Raw genomic sequence first — 25,537 nt, 5'->3', positions numbered from 1 at the left:
GACCTGATTTAAAAACACAGAGCCAAAATGCCCCTTGCTACTGGCACACAGTGAAAGCCAAAACAGCGGGTCTGAGAGGCCCATATCACAGAATCATAGAATCCTAGAATATCAGGGTTAAAAGGGACCTCAGGAGGTCATCTAGTCCAACCCCCTGCTCAAAGCAGGACAAATCCCAAACTAAATCATCCCAGCCAGGGCTTTGTCAAGCCTGACCTTAAAAACTTCTAAGGAAGGAGATTCCGCCACCTCCCTAGGTAACCCATTCCAGTGCTTCACCACCCTCCCAGTGAAATAGTGTTTCCTAATATCCAACCTAAACCTCCCCCACTGCAACTTGAGACCATTACTCCTTGTTCTGTCATCTGCTACCACTGAGAACAGTCTAGATCCATCCTCTTTGGAACCCCCTTTCAGGTAGTTGAAAGCAGCTATCAAATACCCCCTCATTCTTCTCTTCTGCAGACTAAACAATCCCAGTTCCCTCAGCCTCTCCTCATAAGTCATGTGTTCCAGTCCCCGAATCATTTTTGTTGCCCTCCACTGGACGCTTTCCAATTTTTCCACATCCTTCTTGTAGTGTAGGGCCCAAAACTGGACACAGTACTCCAGATGAGGCCTCACCAATGTCGAACAGAGGGGAACGATCACGTCCCTCGATCTGCTGGCAATGCCCCTACTTATACATCCCAAAATGCCATTGGCCTTCTTGGCAACAAGAGCACACTGTTGACTCATATCCAGCTTCTCGTCCACTGTAAACCCTAGGTCCTTCTCTGCAGAACTGCGGCCGAGCCATTCGGTCCCTAGTCTGTAGCGGTGCATTGAATTCTTCTGTCCTAAGTGCAGGACTCTGCACTTGTCCTTGTTGAACCTCATCAGATTTCTTTTGGCCCAATCCTCTAATTTGTCTAGGGCCCTCTGTATCCTATCCCTACCCTCCAGTGTATCTACCTCTCCTCCCAGTTTAATGTCATCTGCAAACTTGCTGAGGGTGCAATCCACACGATCCTCCAGATCATTAAGGAAGATATTGAACAAAACCGGCCCCAGGACCGACCCTTGGGGCACTCCGCTCGATACCGGCTGCCAACTAGACATGGAGCCATTGATCACTACCCGTTGAGCACGACAATCTAGCCAGCTTTCTATTCCCCTTATAGTCCATTCATCCAGCCCATACTTCTTTAACTTCCTGGCAAGAATACTGTGGGAGACCGTGTCAAAAGCTTTGCTAAAGTCAAGGAACAACATGTCCACTGCTTTCCCCTCATCCACAGAGCCAGTTATCTCGTCATAGAAGGCAATTAGATTAGTCAGACATGACTTGCTCTTGGTGAATCCATGCTGACTGTTCCTGATCACTTTCCTCTCCTCTAAGTTCTTCAGAACTGATTCCTTGAGGACATGCTCCATGATTTTTTCCAGGGACTGAGGTGAGGCTGACTGGCCTGTAGTTCCCAGGATCCCTCCTCCTTCCCTTTTTTAAAGATGGGCACTACATTAGCCTTTTTCCAGTCGTCCGGGACCTCCCCCGATCGCCATCAGTTTTCAAAGATAATGGCCAATGGCTCTGCAATCACATCCGCCAACTCCTTTGGCACTCTCGGATGCAGTGCATCCAGCCCCATGGACTTGTGTTCATCCAGCTTTTCTAAATCCCGAACCACTTCTTTCTCCACAGAGGGTTGGTTACCTCCTCCCCATGCTGTGCTGCCCAGTGCAGCAGTCTGGGAGTTGACCTTGTTCGTGAAGACAGAGGCAAAAAAAGCATTGAGTACATCAGCTTTTTCCACATCCTCTGTCACTAGGTTGCCTCCCTCATTCAGTAAGGGGCCCACACTTTCCTTGACTTTCTTCTTGTTGCTAACATACCTGAAGAAACTCTTCTTGTTACTCTTAACATCTCTTGCTAGCTGCAACTCTAGGTGTGATTTGGCCTTCCTGATTTCACTCCTACATGCCCGAGCAATATTTTTATACTCATCCCTGGTCATTTGTCCAATCTTCCACTTCTTGTACACCTCTTTTTTGTGTTTAAGATCAGCAAGGATTTCACTGTTAAGTCAAGTTGGTCGCCTGCCATATTTACTATTCTTTCTACACATCGGGATGGTTTGTCCCTGTAACCTCAGTAAGGATTCTTGAAAATACAGCCAGCTCTCCTGGACTCCTTTCCCCCTCATGTTATTGTCCCAGGGGATCCTGCCCATCAGTTCCCGGAGGGAGTCAAAGTCTGCTTTTCTGAAGTCCAGGGTCCGTATTCTGCTGCTCTCCTTTCTTCCTTGTGTCAGGATCCTGAACTCGACCATCTCATGGTCACTGCCTCCCAGGTTCCCATCCCCTTTTGCTTCCCCTACTAACTCTTCCCCATTTGTGAGCAGCAGGTCAAGAAGAGCTCCGCCCCTAGTTGGTTCCTCCAGCACTTGCACCAGGAAATTGTCCCCTACACTTTCCAAAAACTTCCTGGATTGTCTGTGCACCGCTGTATTGCTCTCCCGGCGGATATCAGGGTGATTGAAATCTCCCATGAGAACCAGGGCCTGCGATCTAGTAACGTCCATTAGTTGCCGGAAGAAAGCCTCATCCACCTCATCCCCCTGGTCCGGTGGTCTATAGCAGACTCCCACCACGACATCACCCTTGTTGCTCATGCTTCTAAACTTAATCCAGAGGCAATCAGGTTTTTCTGAAGTATCGTACTGGAGCTCTGAGCAGTCATACTCCCTTACATACAGTGCAACTCCCCCACCTTTTCTGCCCTGCCTGTCCTTCCTGAACAGCTTATATCCATCCATGACAGTACTCCAGTCATGTGAGTTATCCCACATCAGACTGAGGCTTTCTCTAAAGCTGCACAAAGAAACGTCTTTAACACTGACAAGTACATTCTCCAGCCTTGTTACCAGCCAGTAAGCAATCCTCCAATCCAAACGTCACCCCCGCGTGGGCTAGTGAACCTGTGCTCATGTTACACGGGGATCTCAGAGATCCCACACAGAGGGTTCACCCCACGGCAGATACAGCAGTACCAGCCCCAGTTCTGCCAACTGCCTTCCAAAAACACAGGCCTTGGACCAAGCGCAGCGCTCGAGCCATGAACATCTAACCGCAGCTGCACCCACACGAGGCCTGTGTGTGGAAGTGCACAGGGAGGAGCCTGCTGGACCTAGGGCCGTATCATCCCAACACACCCCAGTTACACTGGGGCTGCCTGGCTTGCTCCCCCCACTGCTCAGGGAGAGGGGAATGAATCACAAAGAAGCGTCTATTGCAGCCCGGGACCCAGGAGCTTGTCAGAAGCGACTGGGAGTCAGGGAAGAGCAGCCTGGATCAGAGATTCACCCCTGCCAAGAGTGAACTATTCCCCCTCTTCCAACCTCACTCCCCTCAGACAGCTCTGGAGTGAACATCAGCTCGGTCCCTGAGAAGTGGCTAGCCAGGGCGTGGCTCTCTAGCTCTGCTCCTTGGCGGGTTGTGCTTCTCCCCTTGGATACGGGGGAGAAGTGTCACTCCATGACAGGGTCCCACTCCACTTCCCGCAATGGAAGAGTGAGGACAGCACAATCCCAGCCACAAGCAACTGTTAACACATCAATGTTCACATGACACCTGTTTCCAGAGCTGGCGTTCCTTTGCAGGCACAGACTGTAACATTAGCCGCCGTTCCCACACACAGAACACCCCAGTCCCATGCCATGATCCCACTAAACTGCCACCTTGTGGAGGTTACAACCGTCCCTTTGTCCTTCACACGATTGCTGCAGTTAGGACCACACGCCCTTAGCAGGTGGTCAGGGGGAAAGCACCTGCTGCTGAGGCAAGGCTGATCCCATGGGCCACTTTCAACAATCCCAACCTTGACGGTGGTTGTTAAAGCTGGGTGCAGCTGCATAACTGAGATGTTACCCTTGCACAGAGAAACTGCGAGCTGCCTGGGGCAGGGCCAGGTACTCCGTAGTTCAGGGTTTGTCACAATGGGGCCTTGATCCCTGAGACGGGTCTTTAGATGCTACCGTAATAACAACAATAATAATCACAGGTGTTAAGGAATGAAGTCCCACGTGCATTACAAGGGCTGGAAGAACCATTCAAAGCCCCATTTCTTCCCAGCAGCACTGATGTTACGAGAAAGGACATTAGGAAAAGCAGCTCAGCTTAGCTTAGCTGTGCATGGCCCTGCCTTTGACCTTGGGATTCCCAACAGGAGCCGGGCTTTGCAGCCAGGTGTCACAGACAGGCTGAGTTGCGAATGTTCTCCTTTATCTTCCCACTCCTATGAACCATGCCAGGCCCTACCTTTCAGAACTCCTTCCAGGCTCGACTCCTAGACCCAACGACTCTCCTCTTCGGAGAGTTGTGAAGTATTTTGCCGGTTATTTCACCATCATAAGAAGGTGAGGAGGGGAGAGCTGTTCTGGCAGAGCGTTTGCCATCATAGCTGGAAATGTGTGAGCACCACTTTCACACCACCCAGCTGCTGTGGAAACCTCACCCGCCATCAGCCTTCTGGTTACACAGGGAAATGCTTCCTATTCATAACAAGGAAAAAAAATCATATTTTGCAGTGAAGCTATTCAGTTCATTGGGTTCATCAGGGGTTCATCGCTCAAGGCTGTGTGAAAATAGACCCCAAAGTGCCAACAGAAAGCTCTCTGGGCAGCCCCTGGGAAAGTACAGGGGGCTGTGACCCCATCAGACATCAGAAGTGTAGCAAGGTCTGGCTGCACCAGAACTCAGAGGAGAAGCCTCCAGGGAACCGTCGGCTCTCCAGGAAGTGGTGCTTCCCAATGAGTCAGTGCTGGTGTTAGGGGGCTGCTGGAGGTGCCGTCTTCCACATGAAATGCAACACTGGGCTCCTCACCACTTGTGCTCATAAAAGATCCCCCTAGCACTTTTTCCAGGCCTCAGCGTGTGAACCCCAATGTCCTGACTCCCTATCATTCCTCCTGTGGTTTCAAATGGATACAGCGTTCTTCACTCCATGTCCTAATTAGCTGCATAGTGTTGCTGTGTGCTGTTAAACTGCTGCTGCCTCCCACCCCAGACATGACTGCATTTCAGCAGTGGGTGAGACAATGCTTAAGCCTAGTCTGTAAATGCCATGGGGATGCAGGCAAAGCTTTAGAAGTGTAAACTAGAATTACAAGAATGAATGGGAAAAGGCTGCAGAGAGCAGAGAGGTGTGGTGGACCCAGTGACAGCTGCCCTTTATAGCAAGCTTTAGTTTAAACATTTATTGTATGCGTCTGGCTTTGACAGAGAATCTGTAACCTGCCAGTTACCAGTGTTTACCTTGGTGGAAATTCACGAGAAATCTCAATCTGAACAGTTTAGAGTTTATTTTAGTGCCAGATAAACAGTTCTGCTTGATAAATCACCCATGTGACAGTACCCCTCAAAGACTAAACAAAGATCTCAAGCACAATCCAGAGCTCTTTGAGGAACTTTCCAAAAGCTAATGCATCCTTAATTGGTTGCTCTTAACAGGTTGGAGCAGATGCCCAGGGCAGGATCTGAAATGTGCTGACACTCCTCCTGTCACTTTCCTCTCTGTTAAAGCCACAGGTAAGATTTACTGTTTCTAAATGGTGCTGCTTGCCAAGGGGGCTGAAGGTGTTAGCTAAATACCAGGAACATCTGTGGGGAGAGAGGAAATGAACTTACACAGTTCCAGGGATGGAGAGGACGAGAATCAAGAACATTAGAGCCATTCACTGAAAAAATGACTTGCCCTCCAAAGTCTTTCTTGTAGGTGAACGGGAGAGACCTCTCTGAACAGCTAAGCAGATGCCTTACCTATGGTTGGGCTAAAAAGAAAGGGCTGGATAGATGAAGAAAGACATTGCAGATAGATGTGACGGTGCGATTGGGGCTCTAGGCACTTTTGAAAGTTCCCAGCTTTTCTTCTGGAGAGGAAATTGGTAACAGGCTCATGTGCTGTTTGAAACTGTGCACCTAAGGCAGGAGCAGCAAGATGCTAGGACATCTCCTCCTGGTGCCATGGGAAGTATTGAAGCCAATTGCCTCCGTGCAAATCAGAATCCTGCCTCTGTGTTACCTTAACATGCCTGGCAAGTCTTTAGTGACACCTGTGACAAAGTTCCTCCTCTACCTTGCTGGGTCTTGCACTTATCAGCGGATTTGCTTGCCTTGCAGCTTCACGGCAGCCCTCAGCTTGGCCGTTTTTCTGAACCCACAGTCCAGGTCAACTCCTCCTGCGTCTGACCAGGAGTTGGGAGGTTTGGGGGGAACCCGGGCCTGCCTTCTACTCCGGGTTCCATCCCAGGGTCCTGTGCAATGCAGTTGTCTAAAGTGCCTCCTGGAACAGCTGTGCGACAGCTACAACTTCCTGGGCTACTTCCCCATGGCCTCCTCCCAACCCCTTCTTTATCCTCACCATAGGAACTTTCTCCTGGTGTCTGATAATGCTTGTACACCTCAGTCCTCCAACAGTCCGCGTTCTCACTCTCAGCTCCTACTGCCTCTTGTTCCCAGCTCCTCACACGTACACCACAAACTGAAGTGAGCTCCTTTTTAAAACCCAGGAGCCCTGATTAGCCTGCCTTAATTGATTCTAGCAGCTTCTCAATTGGCTGCAGGTGTTCTAATCAGCCTGTCTGTCTTAATTGTCTCCAGAAGGTTCTTGATTGTTCTGGAACCTTCCCTGTTACCTTACCCAGGGAAAAGGGACCTACTTAACCTGGGGCTAATATATCTGCCTTCTATTACTCTCCTGTAGCCATCTGGCCTGACCCTGTCACACACCAAAAAGACTTTTATAAAAGTATAACACGGTAACCCAGGTCCTTGCAGAAAGCCTGGCTGGGTAGTCTGCTATCCCATGACCAACCACTGCAAGCTCCCTTGTCATTACAAGTAAATGACATAGACAAAAGACAGTCATTGGTCAAAACAAGGACAAGCCATGAAGTGAATGGCAGGATGGATAAAGACGACTGGTGGATTAGCTTCACCTGCTGCTGACCCTCTTTCATGCAAGAGTGGCCAGAGTTGAGCCAGAGGTCCAATGCCCAGACCTCCCTGCCACATGAACAAGGGAACAAGACACGAAAGGTTCACGTCCCCTCCCGCTATGGCATGAAGTCATGGCAGGTGTTCACAGAATTCCATCCTGCCCCCCTTCCCCCTCCCCAGTATGAATGGAACACGCTGCCCACCAGCACATTTGCAGCTACCTTGAATTAACTAAGTCGTTAAGTGTCTCTTATTCCCACCCTCCTGACTGGGCAGATTTGGAAGCAGCATTATTAACCCTCCTCAGGACTTCCACCTAATGGAGAGAAGAAAACACACCAGCAGGAGTTGGAACATGAACTACAGCTGCATGAACCGTGAATCTGTCCCCGGAAGAACAGCAGTGAAAACGGACATGGTCACGAACGGATATAAAAACCCGGCCACCTTCCCATTGTCACTGAGATTCACCAGCTTCCAGGCAGGACCAGGAAACTCATCCACAACAGGTTTCAGAGTAGCAGCCGTGTTAGTCTGTATTCGCAAAAAGAAAAAGAGGACTTGTGGCACCTTAGAGACTAACCAATTTATTTGAGCATGAGCTTTCGTGAGCTACAGCTCACTTCATCGGATGCATACCATGGAAACTGCAGCAGACTTTATATACACAGAGACCATGAAACAATACCTCCTCCCACCCCACTCTCCTGCTGGTAATAGCTTATCTAAAGCGATCACTCTCCTTACAATGTGTATGATAATCAAGTTGGGCCATTTCCAGCACAAATCCAGGTTTTCTCACCCTCCGCCCCCACCCACACAAACTCACTCTCCTGCTGGTAATAGCCCATCCAAAGTGACCACTCTCTTTACAATGTGTATGATAATCAAGTTGAGCCATTTCCAGCACAAATCCAGGTTTTCTCACCCCCCCTTTTTTTCCAGAAACCACACACACAAACTCACTCTCCTGCTGGTAATAGCTTATCCAAAGTGACCACTCTCCTTACAATGTGTATGAAAATCAAGGTGGGCCATTTCCAGCACAAATCCAGGTTTTCTCACCCCCCCTTTTTTTCCAGAAACCACACACACAAACTCACTCTCCTGCTGGTAATAGCCCATCCAAAGTGACCACTCTCCCTACAATGTGCATGATAATCAAGGTGGGGCATTTCCAGCTCAAATCTAGGTTTTCTCTCTCCCCCCCCCCACACACACACAAACTCACTCTCCTGCTGGTAATGGCTCATCCAAACTGACCACTCTCCTTACAATGTGTATGATAATCAAGGTGGGCCATTTCCAGCATAAATCCAAGTTTAACCAGAACGTCTGGGGGGAGGGGGGTAGGAAAAAACAAGGGGAAATAGGCTACCTTGCATAATGACTTAGCCACTCCCAGTCTCTATTTAAGCCTAAATTAATAGTATCCAATTTGCAAATGAATTCCAATTCAGCAGTTTCTCCCTGGAGTCTGGATTTGAAGTTTTTTTGTTGTAAAATAGCAACCTTCATGTCATGTAATTACAGATAAGCTATTACCAGCAGGAGAGTGAGTTTGTGTGTGTGTGTGTTTGGGGGGGGGGGGTTTGAGAACACCTGGATTTGTGCTGGAAATGGCCCACCTTGATTTTCATACACATTGTAAGGAGAGTGGTCACTTTGGATAAGCTATTACCAGCAGGAGAGTGAGTTTGTGTGTGTGGTTTCTGGAAAAAAAGGGGGGGTGAGAAAACCTGGATTTGTGCTGGAAATGGCTCAACTTGATTATCATACACATTGTAAAGAGAGTGGTCACTTTGGATGGGCTATTACCAGCAGGAGAGTGAGTTTGTGGGGGGGCGGAGGGTGAGAAAACCTGGATTTGTGCTGGAAATGGCCCAACTTGATTATCGTACACATTGTAAGGAGAGGTTTCAGAGTAACAGCCGTGTTAGTCTGTATTCGCAAAAAGAAAAGGAGGACTTGTGGCACCTTAGAGACTAACCAATTTATTAGAGCATAAGCTTTCGTGAGCTACAGCTCACTTCCTCAGATGCATATCGTGGAAACTGCAGCAGGCTTTATATATACACAGAGAATATGAAACAATACCTATTCCCACCCCACTGTCCTGCTGGTAATAGCTTATCTAAAACTAACCAATTTATTATTAGATAAGCTATTACCAGCAGGACAGTGGGGTGGGAATAGGTATTGTTTCATATTCTCTGTGTATATATAAAGCCTGCTGCAGTTTCCACGATATGCATCTGAGGAAGTGAGCTGTAGCTCACGAAAGCTTATGCTCTAATAAATTGGTTAGTCTCTAAGGTGCCACAAGTCCTCCTTTTCTTATTGTAAGGAGAGTGATCACTTTAGATAAGCTATTACCAGCAGGAGAGTGGGGTGGGAGGAGGTATTGTTTCATGGTCTCTGTGTATGTAATGTCTTCTGCAGTTTCCACAGTATGCATCCAATGAAGTGAGCTGTAGCTCACGAAAGCTCATGCTCAAATAAATTGGTTAGTCTCTAAGGTGCCACAAGTACTCCTTTTCTTCATCCACAACAGACACCAGTCATGTGCTGATCAGCTTATTGGAACCTTTCCTAGACTTGGGAGAGCATTTTGTTTTCAAATAGAAACAGTTTCTGGGACAGCCAGGGGAAAGAGGCATTGGGAAAAGAGAGGAGGGGGTTGCACTTCAGACCTGCAACAGCTTCAGCGCTTGTTTAAAAAATACAGATACACCTCAGAGTCATGCTGGTTTGGGAAACAAAGACTGACTTCCAGGTGACTTGGAATGGCTGAAAGAATTGTCCAACCCAGGCTTGGGAGAGAAAAATCCACCAATGACAACATGGGGAAATACACTAGTATCTGGTGCCAGATGGATGCATTCACGACGTTATGATGTAACAGAGCTCCTGTGTGATGTCATTGCTAAAACAACTTTCTTTCAGATTACATTTGCGACCAGTACACACTAACCCTATGCCTCTTTCCTGTACCTGGGACTAACAAAGAAGTTGAAAGTATGCTGCAGTAGTTTGGTGTTGTCATGATGCTTGTTTTATTCATTTAAATATCTCGCTCATTGCATTGGTTTGATTTTGCATTTTTCTTGAAAAATTAATAAAAAACATTATTTTTTAAAAATGGCCAGACATGGCACATGTATTTCCATAATAGTCCAGTCTATGAAAAGTTCAGGCCAAATAAAATGAGTCCCAGAGACTATATTATCCTGCAGCCACACACACTGCGGTGGGTTTACAGATCTGGTTATTGAACTCCAAATGATCTGGGATCCTGAGGACACCAGGAATTCAAGATCTGTCAAATCACAGTAAAACTGCAGGATCTTACAGTGCTCCCCCCACCTTCCACTCCCAAGTGATTTATATATTTTATACCCCAGAATAATATCTGAGTAGAGCCAATAGGAATATTCCTGAGAGCTGCTGGTTGGGGCATGAGCCCTCTGGCAGCACCTAAGAGTCTGCCTACACTGCAGTTAGACCCCCGCAGCTGGGCAGGCTCATGGGGCTCTGGCCAAAGGACTGTTTAACTGCGGTGTAGACGATTGGGCTCTGGTTGCAGTCTGAGCTTTTGGACCCTCCCACCTCGCAGGGTCCTAGAGCCTGTTCTAAGTTTAACCCAACTGCTTCATCTCCCCACAAACACTACGAGACCTGAGGGGAGGCAGCTACATGGGCAGCCCGGCCCAGGAAATTGTCTCCAAAGGAGTATTTCCGCCCCATGGACTCTGTTGCAACAGAGTTTCTCAATAATCAGACTGCTATATGGGTTAGTTAATGTCCTGGGCTGCTCCACTAAGGGCCTGAATACTTCTGGTTTGGCCACCCTGGTGTGTTGTGTAACCATCCCAGCATTTGGGAAGAATATTCAGAACAAGACACTGATGACAAGCATGTGGTTAAAAGTTTATTTCCCTTCCCACTGTTTGCCCACTATGGAGATGCCATAATGGCTCATTCCCACATTCCAGTCTCTGTGGATGTAAGGTGCATTGCAGGGACTTCCAGGAACAATGAGAAACAGTTGTTCTGAGCCTGCCAGCCCGACTTCAGGGGAACAGCTCTTCCTCCCAGGTTTATTTATTTTTGCTCTGAGCGAAGTGGGTTTCTAGATGCTACACTTTCCCTTTAAGTGCACCTGCTCTGGTGCCAAGGCATTGCTTGTAGCTGTTCCCTGCACTCAAACATGAAGTACAGGTTGGCGTTCTGGGTTTGCTAGCAGTTGCTTGGAAGTTTCTTTGCTGACTCACTACTCATGGGGCTCAGCAGGCATGGACCCCTCCTCTCTTCTGGCAAAGCCATAGCTAGCTCTAACAAAATACCATGGCATTTGCTTGGGTCCCAAGTGGAGTCTGCCCCTTTCCAAACACAGACTAAGCAAGAGCAAAGACTGGGTGTGCAATGTAGTGCTGGCTCCAATTGCTGCAGTCAACTCAGCGGCTGAGTTGCAAAGTCCAGAAGTGCACCTGAGCCGCAATATAAAGAGCGGGCATGATCAGTGTGGGAAATAGGATTGCTAAAAGACAAGGGAGACGTCTGACAGCAAAGAAAAGCCTCTGTTTATGGACAGAGCAAACCAGCCAGCAGGCAGCAAGTGCTGCTGTCTGAGATCAAGCCCAGCAATGAGGAGAAGCTGCATCTGAGACTCGATGGGAGAAGGATGTGACACACCTCTGGGAAAGCTCTATCACCATGTGATGCTAGAGAGGCCAAAAGGGAATTGCTGAACAGTGGGAGAAGATAGACGGAGTCGACAGTCCAGTGCAGAGACATGATCTTATGGGAAACAGGAATGACACTTTCCATATTCCTCTCCTGGGATAAGGAAAATTATAGACGTTGGTATTCAGCTGCTAACGATCATGTAGCCTGATTTCTAGGACCACAGAAATCTCCAGACCAGATCAGACCAGGGCCCCATCTAGCCTGGTATCCTGTCCCTGGCAGTAGCTGGTACCAGCTGCTCCAAAGCAAGGTGCAAGAACCCTGCAGTGTGGGAGTGATGGGCTAACCTGCCCCCAGGAAGTTTCCTCCCTACCCCCAATAGCCAGAGAATGGTGCCTGCCCTACAGCAGGAGAGTTTGTATCCCTTCCCAAAATTTGTTCAATATTTACTGCAACAGCTCTAGATATTAGTTTCACCTGTATGAATATAAATCCCTTTTTGAATGCTGTTAAACTCTTGGCCACAATAATATCTTGTGGCAGTGAGTTCCACCAGATAACTGCGAGTGTGAAAAAATATTTCCTCTGATCAGTTTGGAATTAGCCTCCTTTCCATTTCCTGGTTCCAGTGCTTTGAGACAGGGACAAGAGACAATCCCCAGCAGCCTTCTCTGTCCCATTATTTATTTTGAATACTTTAACCATGTTCCCCCTTATTCATCTCTCTCTACAGTAATCAATAGTCTCAACATGAAAGTCAGACAAAGCCCTGGCTGGGATGATTTAGTTGGGGATTGGTCCTGCTTCGAGCAGGGGATTGGACTAGATGACCTCCTGAGGTCCCTTCCAACCCTGATATTCTATGATTCAGGAGACTGAGAGGAGATCCGTGCAATGGAGCAGAACTCAGACTGCCTTCTCTCCCCTGATCAAGCATTTCTAAAGACAGCAGGCTTGCAGGCTGGCTGCCATATTGAATTCAAACTCCACTTTGGCTTCCCCATCTGTTACTTGATCTGGTCTGAAGCATATGCATTCCTGGGAAACGATTACATAGGTTTTCCTGTCTGTTTTTCCCTGTTGGAAAAAATCTGCCTTGAACTTGGGACATTTGGCCAATCAAACCTGCGGAGAGTCACGCATTCATTGCCAGCAGAAAGGATAATGAGGCCTGCATGCTGAGCAGGTTTGGGATTGCATAGCACCCTTTGGCACAAATGTTAATCCCTGCGGAATGCACACCTTGTTCATAAGGCCTTTAAGAACCTTCCAGGAAAGTTACGTTTACCAGCAAAGATGTCAAAAACAGTTAATGCTGGTTTGATCTGAGAAAACTAATATTTTTCCCTACACTATTTTTCATTAAGTTCTGTTTAGCTATGATTGTCTGCCTCACATCCTAAACCACCAGCTCTGCATTCTTTTCCTCATTGCTCAACACTAGCAACATAAGGGCTTATTTTTGCTTTCCATAGCTGCAAAAGTTGCACATGGGTTTGGCAGACGAACGCAGAGTTGATAAAAGGAAGCCAGCAGAACAGGCCACCATTGGGGATTTGCACTCGCTCATTGCTGCAAGTTTGTGTCTTGTCCACAAAAGCAAGAATCAAAGCTGGAATGTGACACTTTGAAGTAGATAATGGAGTGAACCAAATTCATTGCACAGCCACGCCCGAGCAGCCACTCAGGACAGGCCTCCCTCTTCATCTCCCACCCCAAGCCTACCACAAGCCTTCAGGAGGCTCAGAAAGTCTGGTGTGGTATTCCTCCTTCCTGCCCCAAAAGGGGCAAGGGGGAGCAGCACAGCACAGCCTTCTCAGCTAGTGTCCTCTGCCTAGATATCTGAGCACGAGGAGGCCTTGCAAGTTCTGAAGAGCAGTCTGGCAGGCCAAAGGAGCTCAGAGAAGCATCCAAACTTTTGGGTGCATCTGGATGACTCTGAAGTTCTAAGCCAGGCTGTCACCCTGCAGCCCCACTCCCCATGGGAGCACCTGGGCAGATGTGCTAGGCAATGCAAGGAGTCATGGGACAAGGCAACGTAGTTCCCCTGACCCTGCTCACACTTGTCTGCATTGCACTAGCCATGTGGCACACACTTGCCTTGTGGGCTTTAGGCTGCATATTGTGGGACCAGCTAGCAACAGACGCTAGACTCTTCATAGACTCTAAGGTGAGAAAGGACCAATATGATCATCTAGTCTGACCTCTTGCATCACACAGACTCACCCAGGAAAGCCACTGAAGCCCTATCAACATCACAGCTCAGCCAGCTGGAGTTACAGCCACATTCGAGAAACCCACATTTGAGTCCAAACCTTCACACACACACCCCCATTCAACAATGGGGACACCTGCCCTAGGACTTTTGGACGATGTCTTAAAGCAATAGTTTAAAGTACCCAGCATTCTGGGTTACCAGGTGCCGGGGTAGGGCAGGGGGTCGTTTGTGTGTCTCCTGGGGTGTTATTCATTTGAGGACCAGAGGAGAAAGGCAGAGTGACCCACTGAGGGGAGCCATAGGGAGATCTCTCTGTCTCTCTCAGGCAGGGGCAATGCTGATTGACAGCTTCCTCTTTTTACCGAATGAGGAGGAATTATCACAAAGACAGTGGCCTGGGAGGATCTTTGGAAAGGCTGTGGTTCCTCTGCTCTGCGCTGGCTCCATAGAACTGTCCATCTCAGCGCTGACCGGGATTGTGCCTGGACACCCCTGCTCCCCGGCGCTGGTGAATGGCCGGCCAATCAGATAACTGACTGGCTGAACCTTCCTGACCTCTGGCTCAAGGCAGAGACGGGGGCTCTGTGAGCAATAGAGCAGCTATTGTAAACACACAGGCTGCCCCATGGGGCTGCAGGAGGAGGGGGCTGAAGTCTGGATGGCTCCTGCAAATGGCAGAGGACGGTGGCCAGGGCAGTTTGGAGGGGAAATGCTGCATTTTACATGAAAATGGAGTAACTGAGGACACTGGCTGGCTCTACGATGTGTCAGCAGCACCAGCCTGTCCCACATCAGCCAGGGAGCTCAGAGCATTCATTTCAACCAGTCCTGGACTCATCGGCCACCTGACGGGCACACCTGAGCCCCTGAAGCTCTAGACTGGCCAGCGAGGGTGCAGCCCAGCACAGACAATGGCCCCGAACCAACCACTTTGCTGACAGCCTGGCTCTGTCCCCTCCACTTCAGCCGGACCAAGCTGGCCTCCTCTCTGCAATGGCCAGGGAAATCTGCTAGAAATCCTGCAGACTCCTCCCCTGTCTCACGCATGGCCAGGGAAACCTGCTATAAGTTTACTCTGTAAGAATCACTGGTGACTGGGAGGCATCTGGAGGGAGTTTCCTTCCCACATGGGTCAAAAATGCTCCTGCTTGAACAGTGAGCAGTGCCTGAGCTCCAGCAGAGCGTGGGCGCTGGGCCCCTTCTTTGCAGAGCAGCTCAGCCCAGCTGGGAGGCTGCATCTCTCTGCGTGGGGAATACGCTCTTCCCCTCTCCTCCAGCCAAGGCTGCAGGTGCAAGACTCCTGGGATGTCACTCGCAGTTACTAATCTTACTTACGCTCCAGGCAGAGAGCCAGCTCAGCTCCGCTGAAGCCTTCCCCAAGGCAGACCACAGGCTGACTGGCCGGGACACAAATTCCCCACACGGATGGCTTTAGAGCCAGAGACACTGTCAAAACAGAAATGTGCTAAGGCTCCGGGGAAGCCACGTTAACCCTGGAGCACCGAACAATCTTTACAGCAACCACCGAACCCCCTCCGCGCCCTGTGACCAACACAGACACTAGGCGATGTCTCCTACAGCGCAGAGTTAACAGGGTGAGGAGGTGTTATTCAGGAGGGGCTGCCCCATTTCTGCACAGGGGACCCGCCCGCGCTAGAGGCAAGGCCATGAAATGCCCCTAGCAGGGTCTAGTTGGGATGCGCAGCCTCCCAGGGAGAGCCCCCAGAGAAAGAGAGAGGCGAAGAGTAGGGCCTTCAGGCACGGGCGGTGGGGAGGCTGTTGGGTGAAGGAGTAGAACCGGAGCCAGGCCATTGCAGCTCTGGAGAGACAAGGGAAGAAGTAATCTGGGTGAGGTGGGTGATGGCTGGGGTTTGCAGAGTGGCACAGGGAACAATAAGTGACTTCTGGCTGTCAGAGACCTTATCAAGTCCTGTGAAATCACAATAGCCAGGTCAGAGAGATTGCGAGACCCCCTGCTATTCTTGCCTCTGCTCCAGGCGAGCAGGCCCCGGGACTGCATGTAACTGCGCAGAGTGGAGGACTCTGCAGAAAAAAAGTCTTGGTTTTGGATGAATAACCACAGGGCCCTCTGTGTAAGGCGGAGAAGGGCAAAACACCACAGGGGAAACCGAGTTCTCTCCCCCCCGAACAGGAGTGGGGGAGTTTCCCCCTCCACAATCCCAGCCCCAAAACTCAGCTGCACGTGGGCCCAGGTTAGCAAAGCCAGGCAGGATCCACGATCTGGGAATGCGCCCCTTCCACTTCCCACTGCCGCCACCTCCCCAGCTTCCCTGTGTCGCTAAGTCTGAGTCACTCAAACTCCAGGGCCCAGCTGTGTCCCGGCTGTAAGCACCCGAGCTCTTTATCCCTCACTGCCTGCCCTCCCGTTAGCCTCCTGATCTCTCCGCTCCCCTCTCCCGGCCTCCCACAGCACAACAGTGACATCTAGGGGCATGTCCATTTACTAGAGAGAAACCTGCCACCCAAGTGCCTCAGGGAGGCCCGGCTGGGGTGACATTGCAGCTTCCTGGGCCGGCGGGGAGGCACCCCAGGGGGCCAATCCCCCACTGCCCTGCTACTTGAGTGGCCATGCTCCCCACTGCCAATTTGGGATGCCATTCCGCTGCTCCAGGCCAGTAGCCCTGGGCACTGGGGTAGATGATGACATGGGCAGAGGACACGTACAGGGTCAGGCCCTGCTCCTGGGTGCGATTAGCTCTCTTCTGCACAGCTCAGAGGGAGCAGTCCCAGACTCGGCTCCATGCAGCTCCAGCACCAAAGACACTTTGTGGGCAGTGCACTTCCAGTCTGATAATGAGACTCAGCGGAACAGCCATGGCCGCCCCAGGGGAACTTCCAGCCGGGCTCCTGCTGGCTCAGCAGGGTGGATCCACATTAGTTTTTGATGCAAGCACCAGAAAGAAAAGGCAAAGCATGATGGCCCTGCAGCAGCCATGCAGTGCTCCCAGCATGCTAGGAGGGAGCTGCTCCTTCTTCATCGAATTTACTGCACCATGGCAATTCCTAACCAAGACAGGAAACTGTCAGTAATTAGCTGAGCAGCCCAAGGAGAGGGGGCTCGGCATGATATCGAGTTTCTCCTCCCTCGTGTAAATGAAACTCTGAAAAGGGAGAAGAGGAGGCCGGAATGTTTCCTTACCGAATTCACTGGCACACAGGTGTTCAATGATGGCGTCCGACTTCATCTCGTTGTCACAGGGGGGACACACAGCCGTTCCTAGCCAGGGAGGAGAGACGGGATCAGTACAGAGCACACTCAAACTGGAGAGATTTGGTGCCAAACTGGTTACATTCTTAGACCAGTTCCCACCAGGGCTACCCTCCCACAAGGCATTCTCTATGCATCCCATGACGTGCTGAACCAATGGCCCAGCCTTGGGGAGGATCTGAGGCCTGGGGAGCCCATGGGAAGGCCTAAAGGAGCCACTTTCAGATGGATGAGGAGCCTGGCTTGGTGTGCAGGTAAAAGGCTGGTCTACATTTAAAACACCACAGTGCAGACACTACGTATGCCGACAGGAGGGGTTCTCCCACCCCAGAAGAATTCTTCTGGCTCCTTCCAAGTGCTACACAGGGACTTAAATTGGCTTATCTACATTCTTCCAGGGTGTGGATTTTTCACACCCCTGAACAACGTAGCTAATTTTCTAGTCTAGACCAGGCCTAAGGAACTCTGCTGAAACAGGTTCCCAGAGCCCTGGCAGGGAACTTTCTGTGGTGAAGTGGGGCTTACAGCTACAGCCTCCTGCAGACAGGAGTTCTCTGCACCAACTTCCTTCTGCAGTTCCCACCTCCCTGTACAATGGAGCTGAAAGCTAAAGGCTGCCGGCTGGGATTGAGTCACTGCTCAGCGAATGGGCCAGACCTGCCACTCTTGTGGCTGACTGGTGAAATCCTGCCTGGTAAGAACAGAAGCTATGGAACCGGAAATGTATGGAGTTATTCCATCTACATTAATACCACCTTTTTGGTGGCCCAACGTGGGACATAAAGGGTTACCCAAACTTGTACAAAGCTTGTTACCCAGTCAGAGGTTTGGTTTTAGATTTAAAGGATGGAGGGGAGGAAATTATTTGACTGAGATGTGGCTTTTACCTGTTACTGGTCCTATTGCAGTGGTGCTCCTTTCCACAGGCTTTGAGGAGAAATTCGTCAGGGTGACTCAGCTCACTCCCCTCCCTCCCTGAGCAAACAAAACCCTTTCACCGCTAGCGTGAGTGTGTGTTGGGGGTCTGTGTGTCACACAATATCTCTGTGAGTCAGGAAGGTTTTAGCACCGAGTCACCTGCTGAGCATGTCCCCTCTGAGCATGTGTCAGGAATTCCCACCAAGTACAGGCGAGCTTGTTTATTTGAGAAGTGGAGGGAAGCACAGGACCCATTGTTTCTCCTTTTGCACGGCACTCACACCGTCCCTCCTTGTTATGAGCCATGCTCTGGGCTTTACTGGTGCTTCTCTGCCCCTCCCCGCCCTCGAGCCCTACGGCTGTGCTCTTGAGAAACTAGTCTCTGCTCCTGCTCCTAAAGGTCTGACTGCACTTGGGGTTCTCTGCTGCAGCAGGGGCACAAGGCCCTCCCCAGGGGTGGCCTAAGAGCGATACAGTGCACCCAGCCAAGACACGCACAGAACAGCGGCCTGGCTTTGAGCTGCTGGGCCAGGTGAGGAGCCGGCCGGGGAAGGCTGCTGCCAAACTGGCAGGGAGAAGCTGCTCTGGGGCCAGACCCTAAGCAGTGTCACTCCATATTGCCTCCAACGCTTCCAATGAATGGGGGGAAAGGGCATCCCCATAAGTGACATCCTGGAGCTCACCGGAGCCCCAAACGGGCAGCACGGCTCCGCCAGGTAAGATCCGGAACTAACAATGCAGAGGAAGAGTGAGGCTGGACTCCCGCAGCGGGGGTACATGTCAGAGGGGGCCTGCGGGTCTGACAGCCCTAATGGCTGGAGTTTATCCCCAGAACAAGCCCACCCTGGGTGGCAGCAAGGCAGCTACGCTCCTCCCACCCACATGCCTCACTCTGAGCCCTGGCTTCGTCCTGGATTGCAGCGGGGCTCTTAGAGGAGGGTGGGACATGCCATCCCGGGTCATTTCCTGAGGTCCGCCCTGTGATGTGGTGACACTGTGCCCTGACCTACAGCCCTGTTTCCAGGTCCTGCAGCCAGCTCTCGGCAGATGGGCTGTGGTCACCCAGAGCACAGGTGTACGCCGCTGACGGGTACATTTATCGAAAAGGGAGACCCTACTTCTGCTCTTGGTCCAGCAAACTCGAGGGCCCTTTTCCACGGGAGAGCGATTCCCAGGGAATATAAGAACACACCTCTGCCTGGTACAACGTACAGCGAGAGTAATTCACCAGTAGAACAAGTCACTGAGGGTCAGGGTGGATTCTCCCTCACTGACCATTTTTAAATGAAGACTGGCTGTTGCTCTAAAAGATCTGCTGCGGGAGTTATTTTGCAGCAGGTCTCTGGCGTGTGCTACCCAGGAGGTCAGACTAGATGATCACAGTGGTCCCTTCTGGATCTGGAATCTGTTACTCTGTGAGGGGATGGCTTTTCCCCGGGCTCTTGAGGGCAGAAGGATGGGCATCCCTCCTTGACGAACTTCAGGATTATTGGACAAAGAAACAGACAGATCCCAAATGAAGTGAGGTGTAAACTCAGAGGAGAAGGATGGTCTTGTGCTTAAGGCACTGTCCTGCCACTCAGGAAAGCAGATGGTCAGTTCTCTGCCACTGTCTCCCTGGACAGCCTCATCCAAGTCACATAGTACTTCTGTCCCCCTCTGTTAAATGGGGATGATAAACCTTCCCTTTTCTATGTAGGTTCTAAATGCTTTAAGTCAAGAACTGTCTGTTACTATTTGCATGTGCAGGTCCCTGCCCAATGGGGCTCTGATCTCAGTCAAGTTTGTAGATGCTACTGGGGAACAAATAATTAACCACAGTGTTCATATAACATCTAGAATTTAGCTCATCTCATGATCCAGGTGTCCATGGATTCTGTCTCTCTTTCTCCACCACGGGTGGGAGGAGGAGTGGGCAGGGATGTATGGTGCAGGCCCCTTGTGAAACAATAATATGCAATCACTACTTCTATCTTTTCAATTTACAAGTGACTTTGATAGGAGCAGGATCCAGCCCTCGCAGCTTTAGCCAGGGCCTGTTAACTCCCCAGGAAGTTATTTTCCAATAAGCAGTCAAGGAAGATTTCCATCCAGCCTCCAAACGTTAATGAACTGTATGAAATGGACAAAGGAAGCCACAGGGTCTCGCCAGGGCATTCTCCTCCAAGTGCTTGGACTGAGAGCCAGGAGGCCTTCAGCCACATGTTCCAAGAACAGCTCAGAGCTGGGAGGTTAGTCGCACAGCTGAATTACCCCTATTCACACGTACCTCCCACATATTAGTTCACACCTGGAAACAGCTGTGTGGCGAGGGCAGTGTGTCATTCGCACACCTGTTAATGGGCTGAGGCAAACACTGGGGGGAGCTGAAGAGTTAAGCCAGTTAGCCCATATGAAAACCACAATTGCCTTGTCCACGTGAGGATTTTCCCATGTGTTAACCCAGCTCTTCCCTAGTGAGGGCAAGCGTCCGTGTCACTGGAGCCCCGGAAACTCCCCATTGTGCTGGGTGGTGCACAGACCCACTGGAAGAGTGGGGAGGGAGGGAGGCAGAGCAGGGCAGTGACTCGACCACAGTCACAGTCACAGAGCAGGGCAGGGTAGAGATGAGACCAGAGCCCAGAGCTCCTGAATCTCAGCCCAGTGCCCTGCGCCCTGGACTCCCCGATCCTCTTGCTCAGCGTCTGTCACTCAATCATTCCGTGTGACTTTTCCCTGCATTCCTCCTGTTCGCAGACTCACCCCCAAAAGGCTGGTTGTAAAAGATGTTTGCAGCAGAGCTAGATTCGCTGCAGGGTTTATGGCAGCAGAATTACCTGGTGGCACGAATTACCCCAGGGGCCAAGTGCACAGCAATTGTGCAAGGTGCCCCCTACACCAAGGGCCCAGAGCCAGCAGAAAAGTCCTAAAAGTAACTGACCCTTTGGTCAGTCTGCTGACTCAGCACGTCCCCTGTGCAGCCTCTACCAAGGCAGCTCACTGTACTTTAAAGCTGCCCTCCCTTGCTGGAGCCCACCTGGAGGGTGCCAACACTATTGTTGGGTGGGGGCGAATCAAGCCAATTTCTACTTGTTTCAATCGAGAATGAGCTTGGTAGATAAGAAAACATCTCCAGCTGGCTTCATGGAAAGTCCCAGCCAGCAGCAGACCCGGACACAGGCTGCAGCCAGCAAAGCGCTGGCTGAGAGGGAATCTGGTGCCAGAGTCCTTCCCGGTTCCCATAGAATAACTGACCTGTGAACAGAGGTTTCACCTACACTGGGGCTGCCAGTGGACCTTCTACTCTCCTGTTCTGTCCACCGGCTTTCCTGGGTCTGGTCTCACTGCACTTTAATCCATTTTCGGGCCAGCCCCCACAGCCCTGGGACATGCATGCAGGTAGGTGTTTGAGGTGCAGGGTGAGTTCAGAACCAGCCTCACACCAGCAGGTGCACTCTGCTTTGTATCTTGTGGGAGGTGCAATCTGTGGGGTGGAACGTACAGGCCCCCTCTCACTTCCAGCACCTGCAGAATAGCTTCTAGTCTGACTTTACCCAAAGAAAGCAGTAGTGGCTTGAACACTAGCCTAGGCCTTAGGAGACCTGGGTTCTAGTCCTACCTCTACCAGTGACCTGCGCAAGTAATTTCCAATCTACATGCCTCAGTTTCCCCATCTGTAAAATGGGGTTAATGATACTGACTTCCTTTGTAAAGTGCTTTGAAGCCTACTGATGATAACCGTGAGGAATAGACAATAGCATCAGTGTCCTCAGACCATTACTAAACTTCCTGCTGGTTCGAGAGTGAATGCAGAGTGCTTTCCACTTGGTCAGAAGCTCCAGGAGTTACTTCTACAGCGTGCCCACAAAAGAGGGGAACTGTTGAGGAACATGACACCAAAGCTGAACATAGGAAAGCCCAAAGAGCAGCTGCTGCTCTCTGTGGCTTGAAGGGCCGGTGCTGTGGGGAGCCATCAGGCTCAGAAGGATTAGATTTTTATCAGTAAGTGTCAATAAACACTGATTTCACCGTACACAAACAACTGACCACAAACATTTCCATCAATAATAATCGAAATTCACAGCTAGGCAAAGTGAAGAAAATGCTGCACGAGAACTTGTTAGCGTTTACATGGTCTATTTACACATGATGTTGACAATTTGTGTTTTAATAGGTTTCAGCGTAGCAGCCCTGTTAGCCTGTATTCGCAAAAAGAAAAGGAGGACTTGTGGCACCTTAGAGACTAACCAATTTATTTGAGCATAAGCTTTCATGAGCTACAGCATCCGATGAAGTGAGCTGTAGCTCACGAAAGCTTATGCTCAAATAAATTGGTTAGTCTCTAAGGTGCCAGAAGTCTTTTCTTTTTGTGTTTTTCTTTTTGTGTTTTAATAGTTATAAAGCGTTAGCTTTTTGAGTCTCAGCATCTACTGTCATTAAATAATTGTCTGACCCCCCCCATAATTTCCCACAACTGTGAAAATTTAAATGATAAAAATTGAAAAAACAAATCCTTAAAAATAAACATTGATGTTATCCATCAATACTGTATAAAAAGCAGTGAATTCTGCCAAGCCTATCTGTGAGCTAATTGTTGATAATATCTGCCCCCAGGGGTTGTCACATAGTTTCACACAAGCCATGTTTTGGTTCTTCCTGGGAAAAGGCTGCCATCTAAAGGCAGAGCAGCGCCCAGAGTGCCTCATGGAAGTTAAGATCTTTCGGCCACATCCCTTTCAACATCCCTCCTGAAAAGCAATTACCAGCTCTGCGTAAGCTTCCCCGCATGGCAGGACGCAGAACAGGGACTGTGCAATCCCCATGCTGGAAGGTGTGGCAGAGAGGAGACAAACCAAGCTTGCACACACACACACACACACACACACACACTCACTCTCTCTCTCTCTCTGCCTGGCTTTGGCTGCCACATGCTTAGCCCCACCCCCACCAGCACTAAGACCAAGCGCCTCCATGGTGTTTCCTAATGATAGCTCCGTTTTCTCCTCTCTTTCTCGCCCACCCTTAACGGCCACGTCTCCCCATCCTGTGCACAGACGGCTCCAATTGAGGGGAGAAGGCCATCACATCCCGTATCCAGGACCCTGCTGGAGTTCACCCTGCTTGCTTGTCAGGCCCCTGAGGAGGGCAGAGGCAGGGGCCCGAGAGGTGCAGGGTAAGGTACGGGATGTGCTGTCCTGTGGTTATCAAATGGTATTGCAACCCACAGAGAAATGCACATGGGAGCCAGCTATGTACTCATCTCTTCATCACAGATATAATAGCAGAGACCAGAGGTCCTAGTCCCACTGGCCCCCGGGCATGCGCCTGGATAGGTCACCACCCCGCCCTGTGCCACCAACTCCCCTCGGGGTTAGTAACATTTACCTGCCTGAAGGGATGGCGTGAGGATTTAATGTGACTGTTTGAACAGCACTTGGAGATCTCCAGCTGGAAGGGGGAGAGAAAGGTGATGGATATTCCTGTACTGGCAGTGATTAATTGGTGCCAGGGCTTGGCAGGGCGGAGCCCTGGCACCTCTGGGCCTGGAGGTTCACAGCCCGGCAGTTCAGAGCCTGGCACATCTGGGCTTGCCACGTCAGTTATGAATGTAAAAAAATTGCGTGAGACCCAGCCCCTCTTTCATTACAAATTAAGCACTGTGTACTGGTAACACATATTCAGAAGCTGGCACTTGGCTGGCTCCCAGGAATGGGTTGCGTGGACACTGTGGGGCAGGGCAACCCCACAATGCCTGAGGGACTCGGGTGAAACAAGTTACTTGTTATCTGGGCCAAACAGGATTCCCAGGCGTTGTGTCTCTTAACCCCCTGATGCCATGGGGGAGGGAGCATGCCCTTCAAGGACAAAGGGGACTCTTCAGACTCCGAGACTCCTCGCTGGGCACTTGTGAGAGCTGTCTGACTTTGAACAGTCACCAGCCCCCCGGCTGCTCAGAATGTGTTCAGTAACAGGACCGAGTCTTTTCCTGCAGCCCATAGCCCAGCTCCACTGCCCCTGCACAGGGCCCAGAGCAAACTGGGGAGCAAGGCAACATGGGCTCTGGCGTGGACCAACATCCAGCAGCACCAAGGCCCTGTCTGCACTCCGAAGTTAAGTCGGCCTAACTTACATCGGCATACGGCCCCCGCAGTTATTCAATCTCGTGTGTGCACACTTGCTCCTGGTGTCGGCAGTGCGGGTACTCCCCATGTAGCGACGGTACTGTCAGCGTGGGGCATTGTGGGATTGCCCCTGACAGTCAGTAACAGTCGCCGGATGCAACGCGGTGCCTACACTGACACTGTGTCGACCTAACTGCATCAACTGTGACTCTCCGCCGCTTGGGGAGGTGGAGTTACCAAATTTGCTAGAGAGGCACTTACGTCGTCTGGAGCCAAATTTAAGTGAAGACACTTCCACAGCTAGGTTGATGCAAGGCAGCTTACGTCAACCTAACCCTGTAGGGCAGACCTGGCCTAAAATAACACTCTGGGGCTGCAAGGAAATTGATGCTGGCCTGGGGTCCCGGGCTACACAGTGAGTTCAGATCACCGGAGGCCTGGACAAAGCCTGGCTTGGGCATCTCCTAGCTGGTATGAATTTTGACTGGGCCAACACGCTGTTTTCTGCATTTGACAGCATTTCTGAACACAACCTCAGTCTGTTCCCAGCCTGGTTTTCCCCTGCTGCCCGTTTCCTACCGCTCAGCTTTCAAGCAGCCTTACTCCAGGGGCAGGAAGAGGAATGTGTAATGCTATATTAATCTGTGACTCCCCTGATGCATCCTGTAGGCCTGCAGGCTTTACCGCCTCCTACTTAAGGAGAAAGGAATTCAGCAGGTCAGCTCTTTGAGAGGCAGAACCAAATTCCAGTGCTAAGGTGTTAATGGGGAAAAATACTGAAAGGGTTCGTACGTTTTTATTAATATGGGAGGGGGGAGCAGTGCTGGGCTCTGACCTTATTTAAGTCAACAGGAAACAAGTCCCAGCACCTGAAATCTAAGGGGGCTCCAGTTTAGTTGTTTTTTTGTTTTTTTTTTTTAATAAAAAGAAAAATCCGAAGAACAAAATCTACCCCCAGGAGCAGAGGAGCCCAGCAGCCCCAGCGGTTCAGCAGCAGAAAAGCCCAGGCTGAGCTGGTGTACTGCAACTGACTCACCCCCCAGCGGTCCATTATCAGCCCATAGCTGGGAGGCTGGGGGCTTTCAGAGGGTGCTCTGCAACTCGCTCTGCCGTGGTTCTTTGCAGGAGTGTGAGGTGCTGGGAACTTGCAGAGGCTCAGCACCCTGCAGGAGCAGGCCCCTGCATTTATTGATTTCAGGCCAAGGTCCAACTCTTTGCTAGGAGGTTGGGTACGAGACATTGGCTGGGGAGGGGTCCCAGAGTTGCTGTAGGTTGGGATTAACTTTCAAGTTCACTCTGCCTGTTAGCTCTTTGTTTCTAATAGAAGGGGGCAAACAATTCTTAGTAAATAATGCATCTGGGAACCTGAGCCCACTTCGCTGTTTGTCAGTTACCCACAAAGAG

The 25,537-nt window shown here is 50.5% G+C and overlaps 1 protein-coding gene across 2 annotated transcripts in view; it reads right to left on the bottom strand.

The window, feature by feature from the left end:
• Window positions 1-25,537, bottom strand: part of SFRP1 (secreted frizzled related protein 1) — a 66,324-nt gene that overhangs the window by 35,932 nt on the left and 4,855 nt on the right. For both annotated transcript variants that reach the window (XM_084615229.1, XM_084615228.1), the window contains exon 2: window positions 17,046-17,123. In XM_084615229.1, the coding sequence (XP_084471355.1) occupies window positions 17,046-17,123 (78 nt within the window). The remainder of the gene's footprint in view (window positions 1-17,045; window positions 17,124-25,537) is intronic.

Source organism: Lepidochelys olivacea (assembly GCF_965140295.1).
Source record: "Lepidochelys olivacea isolate rLepOli2 genome assembly, chromosome: 26".
Taxonomy (NCBI): Eukaryota; Metazoa; Chordata; order Testudines; family Cheloniidae; genus Lepidochelys; species Lepidochelys olivacea.
The sequence above is the reverse complement of the archived record's forward strand: the minus strand, read 5'-3'. Positions and strand labels throughout refer to the sequence as shown.